Consider the following 20,932-nt stretch of genomic DNA (forward strand, 5'->3'; position numbering starts at 1 on the left):
CAGAGATGAGGATGTTGAGGTGGATGTGCGGGCATACAATGAAGGATAAGATTAGAAATGAAGATATTCGAGAGAATGTGGGTGTGGCCACCATGGAGGACAAGATGCGGGAAGCAAGACTCAGATGGTTCGGGCACATTCAGAGGAGGAACACTGATGCACCGGTGAGAAGGTGTGAACGACTGGCGGTGGTGGGCACGAGGAGAGGTAGGGGGGACCTAAGAAGTATTGGGGAGAGGTGATCAGGCAGGATATGGCGCGACTTAGGGTTACTGAGGACATGGCCCTAAACAGGGAATTGTGGAGATCGAGCATTAAGGTGGTAGGTTAGGGAAATTGTGATATCTTTGTTACAGCGCACTAGAGTGAGACTAGCCAGTTAGGAAGTAGTCTTAGGATGCTATTGATCAACTACTGATGATGGGCTTTATCTCCTGTGTATTAATACCTTACATCTTTCTCGTATTTCCTATATCTCTTATATTGTTGTTACTTTGTTTTTTATGGTATTTATGTTATGTTATGGATTTTATGGTACTTTATGTTGTTTTATTATGAGTCTATTGATAGTACTAATATAGTGTCTCTTGTTGCCTCTTTGAGCCGAGGGTCTCCAGAAAACAGCCTCTCTGCCCCTCGGGGTAGAGGTAAGGTCTGCGTACATATTACCCTCCCCAGACCCCACTTGTGGGATTACACTGGGTTGTTGTTGTTGTTGTTGTTGTACAAGTGGTCATTAAAAAATAACCACAGTTTCAAAAGTAATCAAAATTTTAGTCACTTTTCATGTAGAGATAAATATGAACAAAAACACTGTTCAAAATCCGAAAAAATACTCCAGCATAATATACTGGAGTTCCAGTATAATATACCGGTCCAGCATAATATACTGGAGTTTGGAACACCGGTGCTCCAGTCTCCAGTATATTATACTGAAGCCAACAAAGTATACCGGTCCAGCATAATATGCTGGAAGTTTATACACAAGTGCACAGAACTCCAGTATATTATGCTGAACCGATCTCTGTTACAGCAAAATAGTGGCTATTTTCAATAACTTGACAAACGCTGGCTATTTTTGAATGATCAGTCGAAAACTGGCTAGACCGTGCTATTTTAACTAACTCAACCTAGGCATGTTTCGTCAAATTTTAGTTTATCAATTTGGGTAATAACTAAGACCATGTTTCACCTCTGGCAATTCAATAACTGTTTTGCCTGGCTACTGTTCATATGGCACAAATACCACCAAGTCCTCATAATTCTAAAGATAATTAAACCTAAAATTTCCCTATACACCATTAGACAAAGTCCTACAAAATTCTCAAAGGCAACGAAAAAAGTATACCGGCCGCATAAAATACATGGAAATCAACTATGCATAGATGAAGAAAAGGAATGGATAAATCTAACTATGCTACATTTAAATTGTTAAATCATTGAGGTTTTCGTGGTGCAATCTAGCACAAATCAATATAGTAAGATATTACAAAACTGCAGGGTGGTTGTAATTCTCCTAACTCAATGATCTACTCATCTTGGCGTTGCATCTGTTGCTAGTTTTATTTCTGTAAGAAGCTAGAACTTAAAAATATTTTTACAAACCTTTGTTACTACTCGACAGGTCAAAGAAACTCTTGTGTTAGCCCTGTAAATGACAGTATCATCACTATCAAGTGCTTTCGCCGAACCTGATAAGTGCTGAACCACTCCATGATTTTGAGCTTTTGTTACATTTACAGCCTGGAAAAAAAGGGAGCACAATTATACAAAGACGCCGGGTACTCATTTCAAGTAGATACTGAGGATAACCCCCACTACACACTCAGCAATGCTAGTCATCTTACCTTGTTACATCGCTGCACCTCAGAATCTTTTATACCATGCAAGTAGTCTGGACAACAAGAAACAACAAAAATACTAAGTACCAAATATGTGTACATAATTTAGACATCTTTACAAATACCCATAAAGCTTTTGATAATCAGAGGTGAATCGGGGATTTTCGAAAAGTGTGGGGATTTTGAAAAAGCACCAGCCGCCGCCCCCCCCCCCCCCCCCTCTCTCCCCCCCTCTCTTTTTCTTTTTTTGATAACTGTGGTGTCCGGGCCAGATTCCGTGCATCTCGACTAATTCCACAGGATACCTGCCACCTCGCATCAGTAACAGGTATCATCAGGTAACTCTATCCATTAAGTCTTGGACATATGGGAAGAATGTTTTTTGCCTCCGTGGGATTTGAACAGATCTCATGGTTCTCACCCACTTCATTGACCACTAGGCCACACCCTTGGGTGCAATTGGGGCTCTCTTTGTTTCGATGAAAGCCTACTCGCATTCCAGGGGGAACTTTTTTGACTATTTCCCTTCATCAAAGCCGGAAGCAAAGGGCGAAACCTCTGCTTACTTATCTAGGATCAAGGGCTCTTTACTAATATAATATCATATGGGACACTTCCTTGAAGAAAGCCGTACTCCCATCGGCTTTCAAGTAGATAAAGAAGTTAAGGCTAGTGACATCAGCTAAATTGGCCTTTGTGAATAAAAATATAGGGGCTTATTGACAAGTTCTGGTGCAATTGGACAACTAGCATTGGAGGTTTGGCAAATTAAACCATCAGAAGAATAGGCAGGGCAGAATAGAGCCTTTTTGTCACTAGCGATAGAAGTTAAAACTTCAAGGACAATGTTGACACATCTTCAAAGTACTCTGAGAATAGTATCAAAACCTCAGGCAGTATGTCGAATTGTAACCTGAGTGGTTCTGTCGAAACTAACTACCCAACTAGAAAGTTTACCTGAGTACACCAAGTCTTTGAATATCAACAAACTGCGAGGCATCAATACGATAGAAAATGGATGGCAACTATCCAGCTGTTCACCAGAATTCATCACAGCAGGCCCCGGGTCAGAAATTTTGTCGTCAACACCGTTTCCATGTGTACTGCTGCTCAAATTAGGATGTGGAGTGAAATCCATAACCACAGGAGATCCAAGAGAAAGAATTGCCACTACAGGATAATAAGCTGGTCCATCTTGATGCGGCTGCAGAACAGATGCTCTTGTCAGAAAAACTAATTTAATGTTAAGCAAAGCCAAGGAAATTAATCCTGATTCACTAATATAGCTAGTATCTTGTTTTATCAGCTATGAGCCTATGACTTAAATTATCAACAATTTTACAAGAACTAGCAGTTGCAATACAGACCTCCTAACCATAACTAACATGATAAGCACATTGACTTTATATATAGACAGAGTCAAAATGTTTTAAACTTTGTAAGGAAGTAGGTACTACAAAACAAAAGAGAATATAGGAACAGATATTTGAGATAAAAATGGAATGGGGGAAAGGAGGAAGAAAAAGAAGAATAAGCAGCAAATGAAATGAGCGAAGCAGCTTACACGAGTTCAGAACAAACCATTATTCCTTGGTTAGGAAGGTATTCATTGATAAGCACATGATTAATTGATGAAGGAAATAACCCTGATTTCTCATTTATTCTCTCTGTAATTCTAGTTAACCAAGGAGGCACTGAAAACAAGAAAAGAAAAGTGATATAATAGGTTTTGACTAATACGGATAAATGGCTCAAAAAATATATAGATACATATGACATAGATATTTAACTAACTGCATTGGTCCAGTACGAGAAAGATACGTTCAAATTTTCAAATAGGAACAGTTTAAAATATAACTAAGAAGATTCCAGAATATAAATATCTCAACAACAACAGCACCTCTTTGTCAAGATAGTTTGGGAAAGAAATGGGCAAAGATGCGATATTGAACTAATATTTGCATCATTCAGGTTCCTTTTTAATTCTTCATGCATGTCTGTGGGTATTTTCTTGTGGAGGCATGGCATGCTTCATTGTAAACCAAGCAGCAACATCTACAAGGTCAGTGCAGTGTTAAAAAAAGCGTCCGCTTCCTCGTTTTAAGCGAGAAGCGAAACGGAGCGATGGGTTGGTCTCTACCCCAACTAAAAGTGGCTCAGGTACAGAAAAGCGACCGCTTCTCTCTAAAAAGCGAGAAGCGGTGAAGCGGTCGGTAGCGGAAGAAGTGATCGCTTCTTGAATTAAAAGGCCCAAACGAGTCTTTTTCAATTAAAAGACCCAAATCGTTGAGTCTTATGTTTTAGACACTTCTTCAACAGCAAACTAGGGTTTTTAAACCAGCCTTTTCTTCCTCAAAAAACCAGCGATTTCTTCCTCACGTGAAGCAACAATTTGTTCAAGCAAACTAGGGTTTTTCTTCTTCTTCAACATTACAACAACAACTTTCAAGTTTCAACAGGTATGTTTTTATTTTCATTCTTCTTCTTCTTCTTCTTCTTCTTTTTCTTTTTCTTTCTAAACGTCCAAAAAGCGCCAAAATGCTGGCGAATTTTTTTCAGAAAAATTCTGCCACGTTTCTGCCCAAATTCTGCCCAGATTCTGCCCAATTGATGCTACTCTTGACAATCTTGTAGAAGAATAGGATGCTCATTTTGTGCTTTAATTGATGCTACTCTTTAGTTTTTTAATTCAAGTATTGAACATTTGCTTACAATTACACGTGTTGTCTATGCCGTATTTATTTTAATTTTTTTTTTAAATTCCGCTTCACTTCAAAAAAGCGGGCGCTTCGCTTCTCGCTTTTCGTGAAATGGGGGTTGTCACTTTTCCTCGCTTCATGCTATTTTTAACACTGGGTCAGTGCTTGACTAGGATGGAATTAACATCTAATCCATTAACAAAAGCTTTCTTGTTTGAGAACATTGTACCAGAAGCTAGAACAAACACTATGCCATATATGAGTAGTCAGTATCCAATATGTGTGATGCCGGATTTTCAGAACCAAGTTCATGCTTCGGGAAGGCTGAAGTAGGTATCTGTAGCACAAAACCTCAGGTTCATTTTCCGTCAAATTACTAGAAAATACACCTAACTTCATATTATAACAAAAAATGGCCAACATATTTAAGTTTTATCCGATCTAGCCTACATTGTACATATTTTGAAAGCACCATCAAAAGCATCATCTAAAAAATCACTGTATTCTTGCAACCACGGCTTCTAAAAGCTATGGAGTTAAATTTAGTTGGTCAAGTTTCCCATTTCGTTTGATGCTACGACAAGAAAAACTTACTGCAAAAACTAAGAATATTTTTGTTTTGCATCCTCGTTGCTTTTGAGATTCTTCACGATTTAGTTTTTTAATTTCTTTTCTATAATATTTGAGTTAAATTTTTTATTTGAGTCTTCATAGATTGTTAGTTGTTTGGATTGGGTGTCGTTCCAATTGATTGAAAACATTAAGAGGAGCTCAAAACTTATGTTTGAAGTGATTTATGGTAGATTTGAGCTAGATTTGTGTTAAATTTCAGAAGAGTCTTAAGGAAGAAAATGAAGTCAGTTTTTGTATAATATTGTATATGGGTGTATAAACACCTCTACACCTATATACATAATATACATTGGCTTGTATAAAAGTGCAATTCTTATTCAAAACCAATATATTACATGACTTCAAATTTTTTAAACAACCTCCTTAGGCTATTTCTAACAAGTCTAAACAATACTCATTCCAAATTTTTCACAAAATCATATTCAAAATTTTATCCCACTTATTTAAACTTGTTCAATAATGGTGAATTACCTTAAAAATCTAGTGTTCACCACCCAAATGGATTTGATTTGTTGAACTAATGTTTGAGTCACACTTACTAATTCGGAGATTGGATTAGAAGCTTAAACTTTAAAAAGAAAATTGAATAGCAATTTCAAGAACTTATTTGGAGTTGGATGTTGAATCTTGGCCTATTATTTTTGGGCTACAGCTTTATAAAATTGTACATTGGCCACATGATTGCAAAATTGGCTACAGATTTATAAAATTGTACATTGGCCACATCATTTTCAACCACTCTTTTAGCAGCTTTACTAGCCATGTTGACGAGAATTTTTCCAACAAGTTGACAACCAGAACTTTTTCGGCAACTCTTCGACGATATTTTCGGTAATTACCCAATGACACTATCAAAAAATATTTACTTTTTAAATTTCAAACAAGTAAACTCAAGCCACAATGAGTTTATGGAGACAGTTAGAATGTTAAATGTTAGTATTAATATGTTTGAAGTTAAGTTCCCAAGTTTGTCATTTGCCTAATCGGACAAATATTATATGTGAATTGTGTTTAACACATATAAACAGGTGTTTCTCATCAAAATATCAAGTAAATCAAATTATATCCCTTCTTCTCTTACTTCCCCACGATCCTGATAAAGAGATCACCAATAAACAAAGCCCTCCAATGTCAAGATTGATTAGAGAGAGCAATCAATTACAGAATAGTTTTGGTTTATGCTTTGTCCAAATATACGCTATATCAATTCTTTGCACACTTGAAGCCCCAAATGCTTAACCATTAAAACCTTATTGGCTGAAAAACAAGCAATGAATTATGCTTTCCTAGTGTGTTGCATGTAACTTATGGAGGAAAGAGATATTAGATGCTTTAAGGGTTTGAAACTTTGAATAAGCATATCCCCAAACTGAAGTTCCAATGCCTTAGACAACTATCTTGTTCCATAGAATATGGTGCAAATAGGGTTGAGGATCTTGTATGGTTCATGGGTTTAGTTAAATTGTAATTGGGTTTCTCTCTCCTCACATTTCTTGATAATTGATGCTCTTAGAAAATCTGGTGTATCCGGATGCAACTCCTTGGTGCCCATCGAAGAAAATCTCTTTTACAAATTAAAATAAAAAAGAACTAGTTGACTGAGTATTGGAGCACAAAAAAAATAATCATGTAGTGCAAATAAAAGTCTTCCCATTCCTCTTATGAAAGAACAATGCAGAGAGAAATGAAAATGGGTTCCATCACTCTACATGTACAAAAAATGCACCAATTCCAACTTATGGACTTGTAGAATATGTGGTGCTCCATCAACTACGATTCACATGGGAAACAGAGGGGAAGGATGAGAAAGTTGGGAAACAGAGGAGGACAAGGAATGCTGTTCAGGGAAATTAGAATTTAGATGATACAAGGAATGCTGTTCAGGGAAATTAGAATTTGGATGATCTCATTTAATAGTAGGAAAGGAAAAGCTGACCCAAAGGGTCATACCAAACTGGGTACAGGGAGTGGAGAGTAGGGTTGGTATATCTTCAGACAAAAAAAAAAATAACTCTAGAGTCAATTACTCGAAGCGTGTCAAGAAGGAAGTGGACAAAAATGAAATGATATCGGCTAGGGGAGAGTAGGAGGGGTGTTGATATAATAAGAGATGAGGAAGTCGGAAACTCTGGCTGTAAAGAAGGGAATTTTTCCATTGCTATGCTGTTTTATAGTGAAGGGATTAGTATGGCGTTGGTTTTATAGGGGTTCATGCAGTAGGAGATGGGTCAATAATAGAATTTTGGGATGAATTCTTTGAGTTTATTTCTATCGTAAGCCTCCTAGGGTGATAAGGGGACTTTAAATAATACAGATTTCTGAAGGAGAGAGTGGGATGTGAGACCTATTCCAGAGATATACGGAATTCACTGAGTTTTAAAACTCTCAGCAACTGGTGTCTATGTTCACTTGGGAGGTGCTAAATCCACATAATCCAAGGCGGATGAACTAAAATCTATATTAGACTCTATACATTTCTCATTTTACAAACTAGGAGAAAATTTCTTAGATATTATTCACGCTTCACTACGCAGACTAGTGTCGATTCATATGCCAATCCTTCTGGATTGTAGCTGATGTAGAAGACCTAAGACACAATTCAAACTTCAAACTTGAAAACATGTGATGCATATGCGGATAATTGCTAAAAGTATAGTACATTAATGGAAGGATGTCTTGTCAAAGGCACTCGGTTTACTTGCATTGCAAAAACATTTAAAAACCTTGAAAATGATCTTAGAACATGGAATATGGATGTGTTAGGACTTAGGAGGGAGGAGATAAACTGAGAGAAATGGATGAGATTGAAGAATTAGAGAGGAAGGACCAACACGGATCTAACCAACAGAGAAAAAAAAGAGGAAAGAAGAAGTGAAGAATAACTAATGACCCGCAGCTATTGCTCAAGAATCCAATCCGAGACAAAAATGTAGAGTACCATGGTTGAAAGAAAAGCATTCCAACACAAAGTTGCTACTCAATTAATAGAATGCGAAGCTTTACAAATGCAATGGAGGTTGTAGGAAGAGTATTTGAGGGGAAGGAGGAGTTAGGAACCAATATAGGGCTTCTACATACAACACTATAAGAACCTAGGTAGGAAAGAGTAGTTGTTAGCAATATTGGAAGGGAGAGGATGAATTAGTTAGAAATGGCGTTCTCACAGTCACAGAATCAAATCTAGGAGGCAATCAAAATCTATTGGGCATAAGCTTTGAGTCACATAGTTTATGCACGGCATTCTACCAGCATTGTTGGAAAATGGTCAAAGATAATATCATGAAGGTAGTTCATACTTTTCATATCACTGGAAATCTGAAAGGAGCCGTAACTTAACTCATCTGTATGGGGCTTCGAGCATTAAGGATGTTAGACCTATTAGTTAAAAATATACTCCCTCCGTCCCAATTTATGTGAAAGGTGTTTTACTGGGCAAGAGGTTTAATAAAGAAGGGGAGACTTTTGAAATTTGTGGTCTAAAATAAACCATTAGTATTTGTGTGGCAATAAATCATCTTATTAAGGATAAAATGAGCATTTTAGAGTTAAATTGTTACTACATAAAGGTGTCATTCTTTTTGGGACTAAATGAAAACGAAAGAGTGTCATATAAAATGGGACGGAGAGAGTATAAAAGATTATTGCAGAGGTACTTTTGTTAGACTTGAGAAGGTACTAGAGGTTACATTCTCTGGCTCCTAAAATCCATTCTTGGAAGGAAAATAAAACAATGCCATCATTCGATACAGATAGTCCGTGGATTCCACAATTAAAGGTAGTGTTTCAATGCTACTGTAAACTTGATCTAAAAAAGCATATAATTAAGTTAATTGGGAGTTCATGATCCTGTAATGGAAACAAGATGATATTCGGAGGTAGGAGAAAGCGAATTATGCATTGTATATCCGCAAGTAAAGCGTGTGGTGTTAATAAAAGGAACTCCAACATGCCTCTTTTAAAGATTCAAGAGGCCTACGAGGCTACGACAAGAGGATTCCTCTAGCTTACATTGTGTGTTCACCGTGAAAATGGTAATAACAATTAAATTTGTTGATGGGACTCTAAAAATACGTGATCTATTTTTATGCTAGTTGTTAGAGCAGTTGATATATGTGAAGATAAAAGATAAAACGCGAGCCGGTAAATAGCTGTGATCAAACCGAGGGGTTAGCTGTCCGGGCCTCGGGCTGACCGATGAAGGACCTTCATGTCTGGGGCCAGAATAGCTAACCCCTCGGTTTGATTATAATTCCATTTTAGCTCGCATTTTATCTTTTATCTTCACATATCTAGTATCAACTGCTCTAACAACTAGCATAAAAATAGATCACGTATTTTTAGAGTCTCATCAACAAATTTAATTGTTATTACCATTTTCACGGTAAACAATTTGGCGCCCACAGTGGGACTAAAAATAATAGTGATTATTTTCTTGATGGTTTTGTTACACAACGCAAGTTATCTTTCACGCTTTTTCTTGTCCAAGATCTTCGATGTCAGGTCAAAATGTCTGGCTCGGTAAACAGAGTTGAGAACGACAACCTTAAAAACCACCAAGAAAATGGTGTGGCTGTTCCAATTGTTGGCGCACCACCGCAGAACCCCGATAACGCACCTGGACCGATTGCAGGGGACGCAGATTCGCAAGACGCACAGCAGGTCGACGAAACCTCACACACCGACAGGAGCATACAACATAGCGACCAATAGGAAGCCCAAAAAAACCCGGCCCAGGAAGAACAGGAAGTTAGTCTTCATGTTATTTTTGAAATGTTGCAGGCACAACAGTTGGCTATCGCTCAGTTGCAAAGCCACCCGAAGACTCCCAATACAGTAGCCACGGAAACTACTCCCCCGGCCGAACAGGTACCGGAGAGATCGAGCAACAACGGATCAGCAACCGATCCTGCCATCGTGAAAATGCTGGAGGACCTCACCAAAAGGATCGAGTCAGGCGAGAAAATGATAGCAGCCAACGACAAGAAGGTCGAAACCTATAACTTCAGAGTCGACCAAATCTCGGGCGCACCCCCGGCCCTGAAGGGTGTAGATTCGAAGAAGTTCGTACAACGGCCGTTCCCCGAGGAAGCGGCTCCAAAACCCATTCCAAAGAAGTTCAGAATGTCAGAACTCCCAAAATACAACGGGACCTCAGATCCCAACGAACATGTCACTGCCTATACATGCGCGGTAAAGGGCAATGACATAAAAGACGACGAGATCGAGTCCGTCTTACTGAAGAAGTTCGGAGAAACGCTCTCGAAGGGGGCCATGATGTGGTATCACAACCTAGCTCCCAACTCCATAGATTCATTTGCCATGCTAGCAGATTCCTTCATAAAGGCACACGCCGGTGCTATCAAAGTAGCAACAAGGAAGTCCGACGTATTCAAGATTAAGCAGAGGGAGAATGAAATGCTGCGAGAATTCGTGTCTCGTTTCTAAACGGAACGAATGGAACTGCCCCCGGTCTCCGACGACTACGCAGTACAGGCCTTCACTCAAGGCCTGAATGAACGAAGCTCAATGGCCTCAAGGCAGCTGAAAGAGAATCTGATCGAATATCCCGCCGTAACCTGGTCGGACGTCCACAATCGATACCAATCAAAAATCAGGGTCGAGGATGACCAGCAGGGAGCCCCCTCATGCTCAGTATATCCGAGCAGACTCCTGGCGAAGGAGTCAAAATCGAATAAAGAGAGGTATCAGTCGTACCCCGGTGATAGGAGGAACGCCCCGAGACGCTATCCGCCTTGCAACAATCGATTGGTGAACAGAGGACAGAACCCCCGGGGACCCATCAACAGAGGTGGATTCGACGGGGACACGGGACCAACCGGGGCACCTCGCCAATCAGAATATAACTTCAACGTCGATATATCGGACATCACGTCCACCAACAGCAAAACCAGGGACATCAAATGGCCCAAGCCTATTCAGTCGGATCCTTCCCAGAGGAGTCACAACTTGGTATGTGGGCTTCATAATACGCACAACGATAGGACCCAAGATTGCCACCAGCTCCGAAAGGAAATGGCCAAGCTACTCAGTAAAAGTCGCCGCCGAGAACTTTTGAGCGATCGGGCTCAAGTTCAGCTCCGAGAAAGAAAGGCGGCCAAGAAGAACGAATCAAATGGGCCACGACACGTTATCATGGTATTGGAAGGGCGTCGACACTCCCCGGGAACTTGTGAAGAGGAGGACAAAAATATCCATCGCCGGAGAAAGACGAACCCGGGGATACGTACCAGAAGGTGCCCTCACATTCAGCAGGGAAGCCTCCGAAACCTCGGCCCAACCTCATAACAACGCACTGGTAACCTCTTTCCTCATTCATCCATTTCGAATAAAACGTGTGCTTGTAAATTCAGATAGCTCGACCAACATTATTGGGTCGAGAGTGATAGAGCAGCTCGGACTGCTAGACCAAATCATGCCCGCCTCTCGAATCCTTGACAGATTCAACACGGTGATCGAAACAACGAAAGGAGAGACCATTATCTCAGCAGGCACGACCGGCGCAGATCGGAATGCCAAATTCCATGACATCAAAGGAGACGCGAGGCATAAACGCCTAATCGGACGGCCGCGGACGCACCGCATGAGAGCAGTACCATCCCCCTTCACCAAATGATGGAATCCCCAGCAAAGGACGAAATTAAAACCGTCTACGGGGAACAGCACGCATCAAGGGAACTGTTCGCTTTACGTAACGTAGCGCCGGCACCAATATCTCCACTCTCGAAAAGGTCAAAGGATAATCAAACTACGTTTTCGGCTAAGCCCGATTAAACACAGCGGAGGACCGTATTGAGTCCTTGCTCCAAACAACAAGGACACATTAGGCCTCGGAACATCGCCTGCAAACCCCACGATAAGGTAAGACCACCTCCTTCTTTCATTATTTTACACTAACCCCTGTGCAAACACCCGGTCGGGGCGGTCGGAAATGCTGACCCAACCTGAAGATCTCAAGGCCTTAGTGGCATCCGTTGTGTTCTTTTCCTTGGCAGGGTTTCACCAGCAAAGTTTTAACGAGGCAGCATACACGTGCCACCTAAGGAGGATCCAACAAGCTTGCAGGGCTTTTTTTGCAATCAACCCCGAACACTAGGAGAACCCCTTTGAGAGGCCATCCGCTCAGAAGAACCAGGGGACGACTAACTAAGTTCCAATAGGAAACAATGTACCGGGCCAAACGGTCAAAAGAGTCGTGTCCGCACAAGTCAGGCTCACGGCAACAAAACAACATGTACTTATGCCAAAACAATCAATGAATATCTTTCGCCAAAGCATCTTGTACTCCAAAGAAAATTCAGCATTTTCACAACAAGGATCCCTCCGCCGAGAACGCTCCGAGATACTCGGAGACTAGCGTCAATAATTCGGCACCCGCATGGCCTTAGGGTTAGAGCTCCATATTCATAGGCCCTCGATGAGGCAACTCCGAGCTCACGGGTAACGGCCTCCGAGCCTAAGCAAACTCGACATTTCGGATACTATCACCAATCGCCATTTGTTAAAAAACCTGGGGCCGTAAGACCCCAAGCGGGCAGACCCGGTCTCAAATAAAAACTCGCACTGAGTATCAACAACTACACCTGTAAGACCTCAACGGCATGGAAAAACTGTAAGACCTCAACAGGCATGAAAAACTGCAAGATCTTAACAGGCATGAACATACCGTAAGACCTCAACAGGAATGAACATACTGTAAGACCTCAATAGGCATGAACATACTGTAAGACCTCAACAGGCATGAACATACTGTAAGACCTCAAGCAAGGCATGAATCACACGTGTACCAAGTGTCAACAAAACTGTAATAACTCAACATGCATGAAAATTTTATAAGGCCTTACTACAGGCATAAACTCAATCCCGAAGTTTAGGCTATATGTCGCATTTGTAAGACTCCCGAAAGGGCATACCTTCGATATAGACGCCTAAACTACTACACTCGGGATCAAAAGTGGCTCCGGCCAAACACAAATGACTACGGTCAATACGGCTACACCAGCCAAATTAGCGCGACTCGGGGACGCCCGACCTTCGCTATAAAATCACAGGCCATTACTTCGAATCTACTTCGAAAAGAACCGGTTAAACAGGCTACCCTCGACAGGCAAACGAGCTTCGACCATGTCAACTCCAAATCACAGGGCTTCGAGCTACTCAGCCTACGAGCTAAACCTTCCGAGGTGCTCGAACATCGCCACAAACGACTTGAAATCGAGGTTCTTCCTGAACCGACGGCGGGTCAGGCAAAATCATTTTAAAGTCCTTAACGAGAGGAAAACAAAGCCTACAAATGCCTAAGGGCAAAGCGTAAGAGTCATTGTCGCCAGCCTAATGAGCCTTAGGGCCACACACACTAAACAGTCACAACGACCAAAAGCGTAAGAGCCACTATCGCCAGCTTAAAAATTTGGAAGCTTGAGGGTCAAAGTGAGCTCGAGTCGCAACCCGATTCGGAGACCGGACCTAAAATAGTTAACTATACATGCCCAAGGGCAAAGCGTAAAAGCCATCGTTACCAGCATCATGAGCCTCAAGGCCACGCACATAAAAGGTCACTTCGACCCAAGGCGTAAAAGCCGTTGTCGCCCGCCCATGCAGACACAAAAGCTTGAGGGTCGAATTGTCTCGAGTCGAAGCCCGACTCGGAGACTAAACCCAAAGCAGTTGAGCAAAAGCACAAGAGATCTAACACCAGCTTACACTAAAGGACGCATCGACCGAACACGTAAGAGCCCCCGGGCCTGCCTGATGAGCCCCGGAACCGTATTAACGAATCTAAGGATTCTCACCAACTCCGAAACCAGTCCACCTGGTTAGAGGCGAAGCAGAAAAGGGTACATAAGCAATGAAGCTTCAAGTTCTCTCCTATTTACATACATGAAAAAGTGCATCCTCCATCTACAAACGCGCCCTGGAAACATCACATACAAGATGGCAAAGTCTACGCCCCGCCCCTGAGGGCTACGGCCAATCAACCTCGGCTTCACTCTCCTCAGCACCGGATAGGAGTGACTGAGCGTCACGCTCGTTCGCCCTCGCTCGCGCCAGCTCTTCCGGGAGAACTAAACCCCTGGCGCCGATCTCTTCAAGAACCCTTCTTCGGGATCTGCAATGAACATATTCCTCGATCCTCTCTTCACGATCGAGGACCTTCTTCAACTCGGCTTGAGCATCAGTAGCATCGTTCAAACGAATCGTCATCTCCTGATCGGCCTTAGTCCGGCTCAATGTTGCTTCAGCCCGAGCATCAACGATCTCAGCCCTGACCTTCGAAAACTCGGACTCGAGCTTCGTGATCATATCCACTTGAACTGAAGCGTTGTCACAAGCCAAGCGGAGTTGGGCCTCGAAGGCAGGAACTTTAGCCAAGGCACCCTTCTCCTCTGAAGCTTGAGCCTGCATCTGAGCACTTAGCTCGCCACAATCATTCCTACCTCGGTCGGCTTCACCCCCAAGGCGCTCCAGAGACTCCGTCTTTTTCTGCAACTGGGATAGGCAAAAAGTTAACCCAAAAGGTTAAAAAGCGAAACGAATACCACGAGAAATTACCTGCTCCATCAAATAGCTCTCGTAATTCGAGCTCCGGTACGCCTCATATCGCCAGTGTGTTAACTCAACTTCCTTCTCCTCGCAAAGGAGCCTAAGGGACCTACCCTCATCCAGAGCTTTTCGAAGCCTAGCCCCATGACGGAGCATCTCAGACTTAAGCCTACCAAAGGCCTGCAGAAGAAAAACTCGATAAGGAAGGGAAGACACGAGATGCGGAAGGCCTGTGCCAAAACTCACCGCAAAGTAAAGCCGGCGGACTTCCTCGAAGGCCGAGCACACTTCTATTAATCCAGCCCCCTCGACCCTGGAAGAACCAACCTCGGTCGAAGCATGATCACTCGGAGGAACCATCTCTCCAGAGCCGGAGAATTCGGGTACAGCAGGCTCGGGCGATGTTTTCTCCTCAAAGACTCGGCCCCGTTTCGTCCTGTTGTGAGCTTCATAGCACTGCAAATGCATATTCCAATTATCATTATCGTCCTTCAGCTCGGAAGCTGGCAACTCCACTCCCTCTCCGGAGGAGCACAGCCTCGCCCTTGGAGACCCTCCAATACCTACGACGGCAAGATTATTACGTGAAAAGGGGGAAAATGTCTTCCCAAATGTACGAAGGACAAGGTAAAAGCAGTGTATGCATGTACCGTGGTATTTAGCTTCTCATCTGCCCCGGGATACAAATCGCCACCTACGCTCGTCACAAGTCGAATGGGTCACTAGCTTCCGGACCCAGCCGGGCAAACCAGGAACTTCGCTTGGCGCCCATGAAATTGCTGCAGAAAAGAAGGAAAGCGATTACTAAACTAGCTTTCACCATGAGCGAATCTGAGAAAGGACGAGACGCTCCACTCACGCGTGTAATTCCATTCCTCGGAGAATGGCATAAGTTCCACAGGGATAACGTCAGTCATCCGAACCCGGACGAATCGACTAATCCACTCTCGATCCCCATCTTTCTCGTCATCAATAACAAAGGGCGTGGACGAACGGCAATGGGCCTCGATGATGAAAGGGCCGGTACAGTCTGACGAGGTGACTGAGCGTGAATTCAATCCCTGTTTTCTCCACAAAGAACCTCATTATCAACACTATTCGCCAAAATGACGGATGTATCTGCGCCAAAGTAACCCAGACACTAAGGTAACGAAGGACTCAATGCCAAAACGGGAGGATAGCTATCTAAAATAATGAGATCTTCCAAGAAGCGGGAGCAACCCCATATATATGTGGGGAAACAGCGACGATTCGCCTACCCGAGTTAGGCCCCAGGAGACCAACGGCTCCGGTACGGGTTCCGAGGTGGTACCCGACCTCGAGGTTTCCTCTCAAGGAGAAAAACAAGCACTTCGAGCTCCGTCTATGAGGGCTCGACCTCAGGAGGTCGCCTAAATATGAGTAACCCCTCCTCAAAGACCTGCCTACAACGCCTTAAAAGGTTATCCGCATTAAGTTCAAAGTAAATCACCGAGTACCCGAAGCCGACTCTCACTCAGAGGCTGCTCTCAAAATTTCAAGGTTCGGTGCTCTATCTCCACGAGGCTCGAGGGTCCCGACGACCCGAGTTTATCGAACCGCTTCAGGCTTGACCCGGGGAACAACGATGAGCTCGGAAAGGAGCCATTTCTATCAACTGGAGACCGGAAAGAATGCTCGCACCCGAGTTGAATATTGACGATCGTCAACAGAGACATATATTCAAAATCCCCGCAAATGCACAAGAATATACAAGAATATGGCAAATATCAAAAGCAGAAGTAAAGAGGATGTCCTTTTATTTCATAAATATTAGCTTACAATGGCCCTCGAGGGGTCCTTACATACAAATTACAAAAGCCCGCAAGGGGTCCTTACACAGAAACAAAGAAACAAAGGGGTATACACTCATAGTGAAAACCTAAGAACCTAGTCCATCCTCGAAGGTTCATCTCCGATATCAGCGTCCCCGAGCGCCGCCTCCTCGAGCTCGCATCCTTGAAGGCAACTCCTTCGATCATCATCTCCTCTAGGTTCCAAGCTCAATCCCGCGGAAAGTCCTCGCCGAGGGAGAAGATGAAGAAGAGGAAAAGGGGGGATGCAGAAGAGGCAGAGAAAAGAGACATAGCCAGCCGAAGCCAAAGGTTGAAGATTCGGCGGGCCCTAGCCTCAATGGCCGATTGTGCCATTTTATCCCTCGGGAAAGAAAAAACCCAAGGGATGAAGTGCCACACCAGGCCAGGGTAGGAGAGTGAGCAGCGGTGTATAGTCCGAATAACTTTCTAAAAAAGGGGAAAGTCGATTCCCCGTCTATTGTCATCTCGAGCCAATCAGGACAGCAGTAACAATCGCAACAACAACGGTAGCGACGGCAAGACGGTATAATCTCGCTCGACAAAGGGAAGCTCGGGCAAAAGGCCATCACCCGGCCGGTGGGAACGCAGCCAAACAACCTTAAGGCCGTGAACTTCAAAGATGGTGATTAACAAAATAGAAAGATGGCGAGAAAGAGGGGGTAAATGAATGAAGAAAGACACTTGGATAGAAAAATGACGCCAGAATGCCCCCATTTATAGGGGGTAATAACACGGCCATTCAATGCCTTTGGAAGACTGACCAGCAGGCGCAATTACTGTGTTCTGGAAGAACTGAATCGACGGCGGTACTGCCACTTTGAAGAACGGGAATCGACAACGCATTGAGTGGCGTCAAAAAGACAAACCCAAGAAATGTCCCGCTTATCGTGAAAATTCCCGCCATAGATTGCATCATCGATATGACATCATCACGGGGAGCCCGAGGAGTCGGGCATCATAATCGTTTCCCATCGCTTCGTTCTGAGAAACGCAGAGACTATCTGTATATGGCAAAATCAGAGGGCCTAATTTCTTGCTATCGAGTTACTTTAGAAGGACACCTCGAGACCCCGAAGACACGAAGCTGTGACCGAGTTCCCTCCCTCGGAGCTCGTCGAGCTCCGACTTAAAGAGGACATAGATCGAGGCTAGAGTAAAATGGTGAATTCCCAAGGCACACGGCTAAGTCTGACAAAGCCGGCCTACCCAAAGCCTGTATCAAGGCGTCGCGTCTAGCTGTCCCATCTTCATGCCTTTACAATTAATGTATTTTGTATTATGACGGGATTCCCCTCCTATATAAAGGGGATCTTCATCACTTTGTAAAGGGTTGCTGTTGCTCTAACTATTCTACATAAGATCAATAACAACTCTCTCTCGCTTTTCTCTCTAACTTACTCGCTAGAGACTACATCTCTCATTTATTGCTTTCATATTTGTGCTTCATTTATTGCTTGATATCGGCGTAAAGAGCCTCCCTTAATTATATTCTAACTGTTAGTCCCTCCCCAGTTACCCCCGATAGCTCGAGCCCGAGCCCAGGCATCGACCTCGAGGTCTTTCACCGGTCAGCCCGAGGCCCGGACAGCTAACCCCTCGGTTTGATCACAGCTCTTTTCCGACTCGCGTTTTATCTTTTATCTTCACATATCTAGCATCAACTGCTCTAACAACTAGCATAAAAATAGATCACGTATTTTTAGAGTCCTATCAACAAATTTAATTGTTATTACCATTTTCACAGTAAACATTGTGCATCATTGTAGTATAAGCACTTCGATAGATGATAAACAAAGATATGGCAGAAGGAAACTTAACGAGATTCTCAAGCAAAGGGAAGGTAAGACAACGTGCACATGTCCAATCTAACTTTTGTTGATAACACACTAATGTTTTATAATGTGAAGGTGGCTCAATTACAGCATTTGAAGCACCTTTTCCTAGGGTATCAGGCTTGCCTGAAGATCAATTTGAGAAATGTGAGAACATCATGTGGAAGAGGTGGAGAATATTGAGAAACTTGCACATGTTTTCAATTGCAAAGTTGAATCACTTCCAACAACTTACCTTGGTCTACGGTCTACCTCTGGAAGCTACTTATAAGGACGGTGCACTTTGGAATTCAGTGATTAAGAAAATTACAAAAAAACATTATTGGATGGAAGAATAAGTACTTATACAAATATGCAAAGGAGATTGATTAAAAGTACTACAACTAGCCTATTACATGTCTCTCATGCACATATTTGCTCCATACCAGAAAAATTGAAAAAACTAGAAGAAATTTCTTGTCGGATACAAATGACCTAATAAACTGGAAGGTTGCTAGGTTTGGTCCTAAATGCATCAGCTCTAGACCTAAACAATTACAATATATAAGAAAGCTATTGTTCAATCCAAGATCAAACTTCAAATCTGTACGCCCATATCCATCTCTGGATTACTGCAATGCTCTTTGCTTTATCTACTTCTCACACGACTGTTCGTCATCTTCCTTCTTGCAATCCGAATCTATCCTCTCTAGTCTAGTGCTCTCTTTGGTTAAGCCTTTAGAAATTTCAGTTCTCAAGGTTTATTTTTTGATACCTTTTGAGATCAAAAAATTCAATGTAGGATATAAAATGTACAGAAATGTCATGTTGTATCCTGTGCGCTATACATCTCTCAATATTGGAGTTTGATGTGGCCTTAATGCTTCATAGATTATGAAATGTTAAACCTACTGAAAGAATATACTTCAATTATTTGCAAGTCATTTGAAAATTAACTAAACATTTATTGGAGAATCTACGGCTTCAGAATTGTTTAGAGAATTACAGTAAATGGAAGTTAATGAAAGTGGTTAGCGGTTGGCATAATTTCCTTAGTGAATATTTAGTTCTTTAACAGCTTGTTAGATAAGCCGAAAACTGCTAACCCCAAAATTTGAAGTCAGAAACATACATTCACACACTGCATTCAACTGTTAATAGAGAGACAAAGAAAGAGGGTTAAATGAGTACATACAGTCTTGAGCTATAAGGCCTTTTTCATGCACAACTCCTCCTGCAATAGAAATGATTAAATTTATTAAGGGAAAATGTGTATAAATTCATTTTTAAAAAAATGAAAAGAGTTAATTGCACTTTTGGTCCTCCAGTTATTAGTAAATTATGGTTTCGGTTCTTTTAGTATTTCGCTAAGCACATTAAACCTTTAACATACTAAAACGCAGAGTTTTTACCTTTTGGTCCCTTCAGACAGGAAATATGTTATATTTACACTATTACGTTCTAGAACTATATTATCCTCAAATATGGAGTAACAATACTAATTTAACATAACAAATAAATTAAATAGTTTAGCACTTAATAGTTCGTTAAATTTGTGAAGATTCACAACCAGAAGCATTGAAAATACACATATCAATTAATTGAATGTTAAATGTGCTTAACCAGAAATCAAAAGGACAAAAAACAGAATTTGTCGGTATTTGAGGGACTAAAAGCACAAATTTCCCAAATGAAATAACCCCAAGAATATTAAAACGCAGCATACCCCAATTCTGCAATCTCCTGTTTTTCAAAGATTTCCATTTAGAAATTGGCGCACCGTTTATCTAGAAAAACACACACAAAAAAAACAAAGTCTTGTAAATAATGGAAGAAAAGTAGATACACAGTATTTCAAGAATAAATAGAGCAGAAGAAAATGGAAAGGACAAAAAGGATGGACTGAGTAAGTAATAAAGATGGGAATTTTACATTATTCAAGAGCTGGTCGTGTTCAGACTCAGAAATGAAATCTGGAATGTAGAATACATTGGGTACAGACCCAACGGTGAAGTCGTTCATTTTTCTGCTATGGCAAGGACCAACTTGAATTCAGTCCAAGTATCCCCAGTACCCCGAGCCCGATCAATGAACCACTTATTATATTGAACAAAAATGTAACAAGAAAATTTATGACGTATGGACAGAGTTTTTTGTTTAGGGTTCGTTTGGTGGATGATTTTGGTGATATTGGGATTGTATAGGTGAAAATAGCACAGTCTAGCCACTTTTCGGACTGTTAATTGAAAAATAGTCAGTATTTGTAAAATCATTGAAAAATAGTCACTATTTTGCTGCAACACGAAAAGTTCCAGCATAATAGACCGGAGATTGGTGCGCACCTGTGTATGACTTACAGCATATTATGCTGGAACTCCAATGCACGAAAAATTCCAGCATAATTCCAGTATATTATGTTGGAATATTTTCCGGATTTTGAACAGCATTTTCGTTCAGATTTATCTTTACATGAAAAGTAGTTAAATTTCGATTACTTTTAAAATTGTGACTATTTTTCAATTACCACTTATAAATCTGGCTATTTTTTAACT

General features: G+C 41.8%; 1 protein-coding gene across 2 annotated transcripts; it reads right to left on the reverse strand.

Moving 5' to 3' along the window:
• Nucleotides 1-1,399: 1,399 nt before the first annotated feature.
• Nucleotides 1,400-20,529, reverse strand: LOC107812391 (alkylated DNA repair protein ALKBH6 homolog). Of its 2 annotated transcripts, none has more exons than XM_075244638.1 (7): nucleotides 20,313-20,529; nucleotides 20,107-20,167; nucleotides 19,576-19,614; nucleotides 3,408-3,535; nucleotides 2,799-3,045; nucleotides 1,848-1,894; nucleotides 1,400-1,743 (listed from the first exon to the last, which is right to left on the reverse strand). In XM_075244638.1, exons 1-7 carry the CDS (start codon nucleotides 20,400-20,402, stop codon nucleotides 1,579-1,581), a joined length of 777 nt encoding a protein of 258 aa, XP_075100739.1. In that variant the 5' UTR covers nucleotides 20,403-20,529; the 3' UTR covers nucleotides 1,400-1,578. The 2 variants fall into 2 exon arrangements, with proteins under 2 accessions (XP_075100739.1, XP_075100740.1); XM_075244639.1 differs by having other exon boundaries at nucleotides 3,423-3,535; nucleotides 20,313-20,525.
• Nucleotides 20,530-20,932: the final 403 nt, after the last annotated feature.

Source organism: Nicotiana tabacum, chromosome 22 (genome assembly GCF_000715075.1).
Source record: "Nicotiana tabacum cultivar K326 chromosome 22, ASM71507v2, whole genome shotgun sequence".
NCBI lineage: Eukaryota > Viridiplantae > Streptophyta > Magnoliopsida > Solanales > Solanaceae > Nicotiana > Nicotiana tabacum.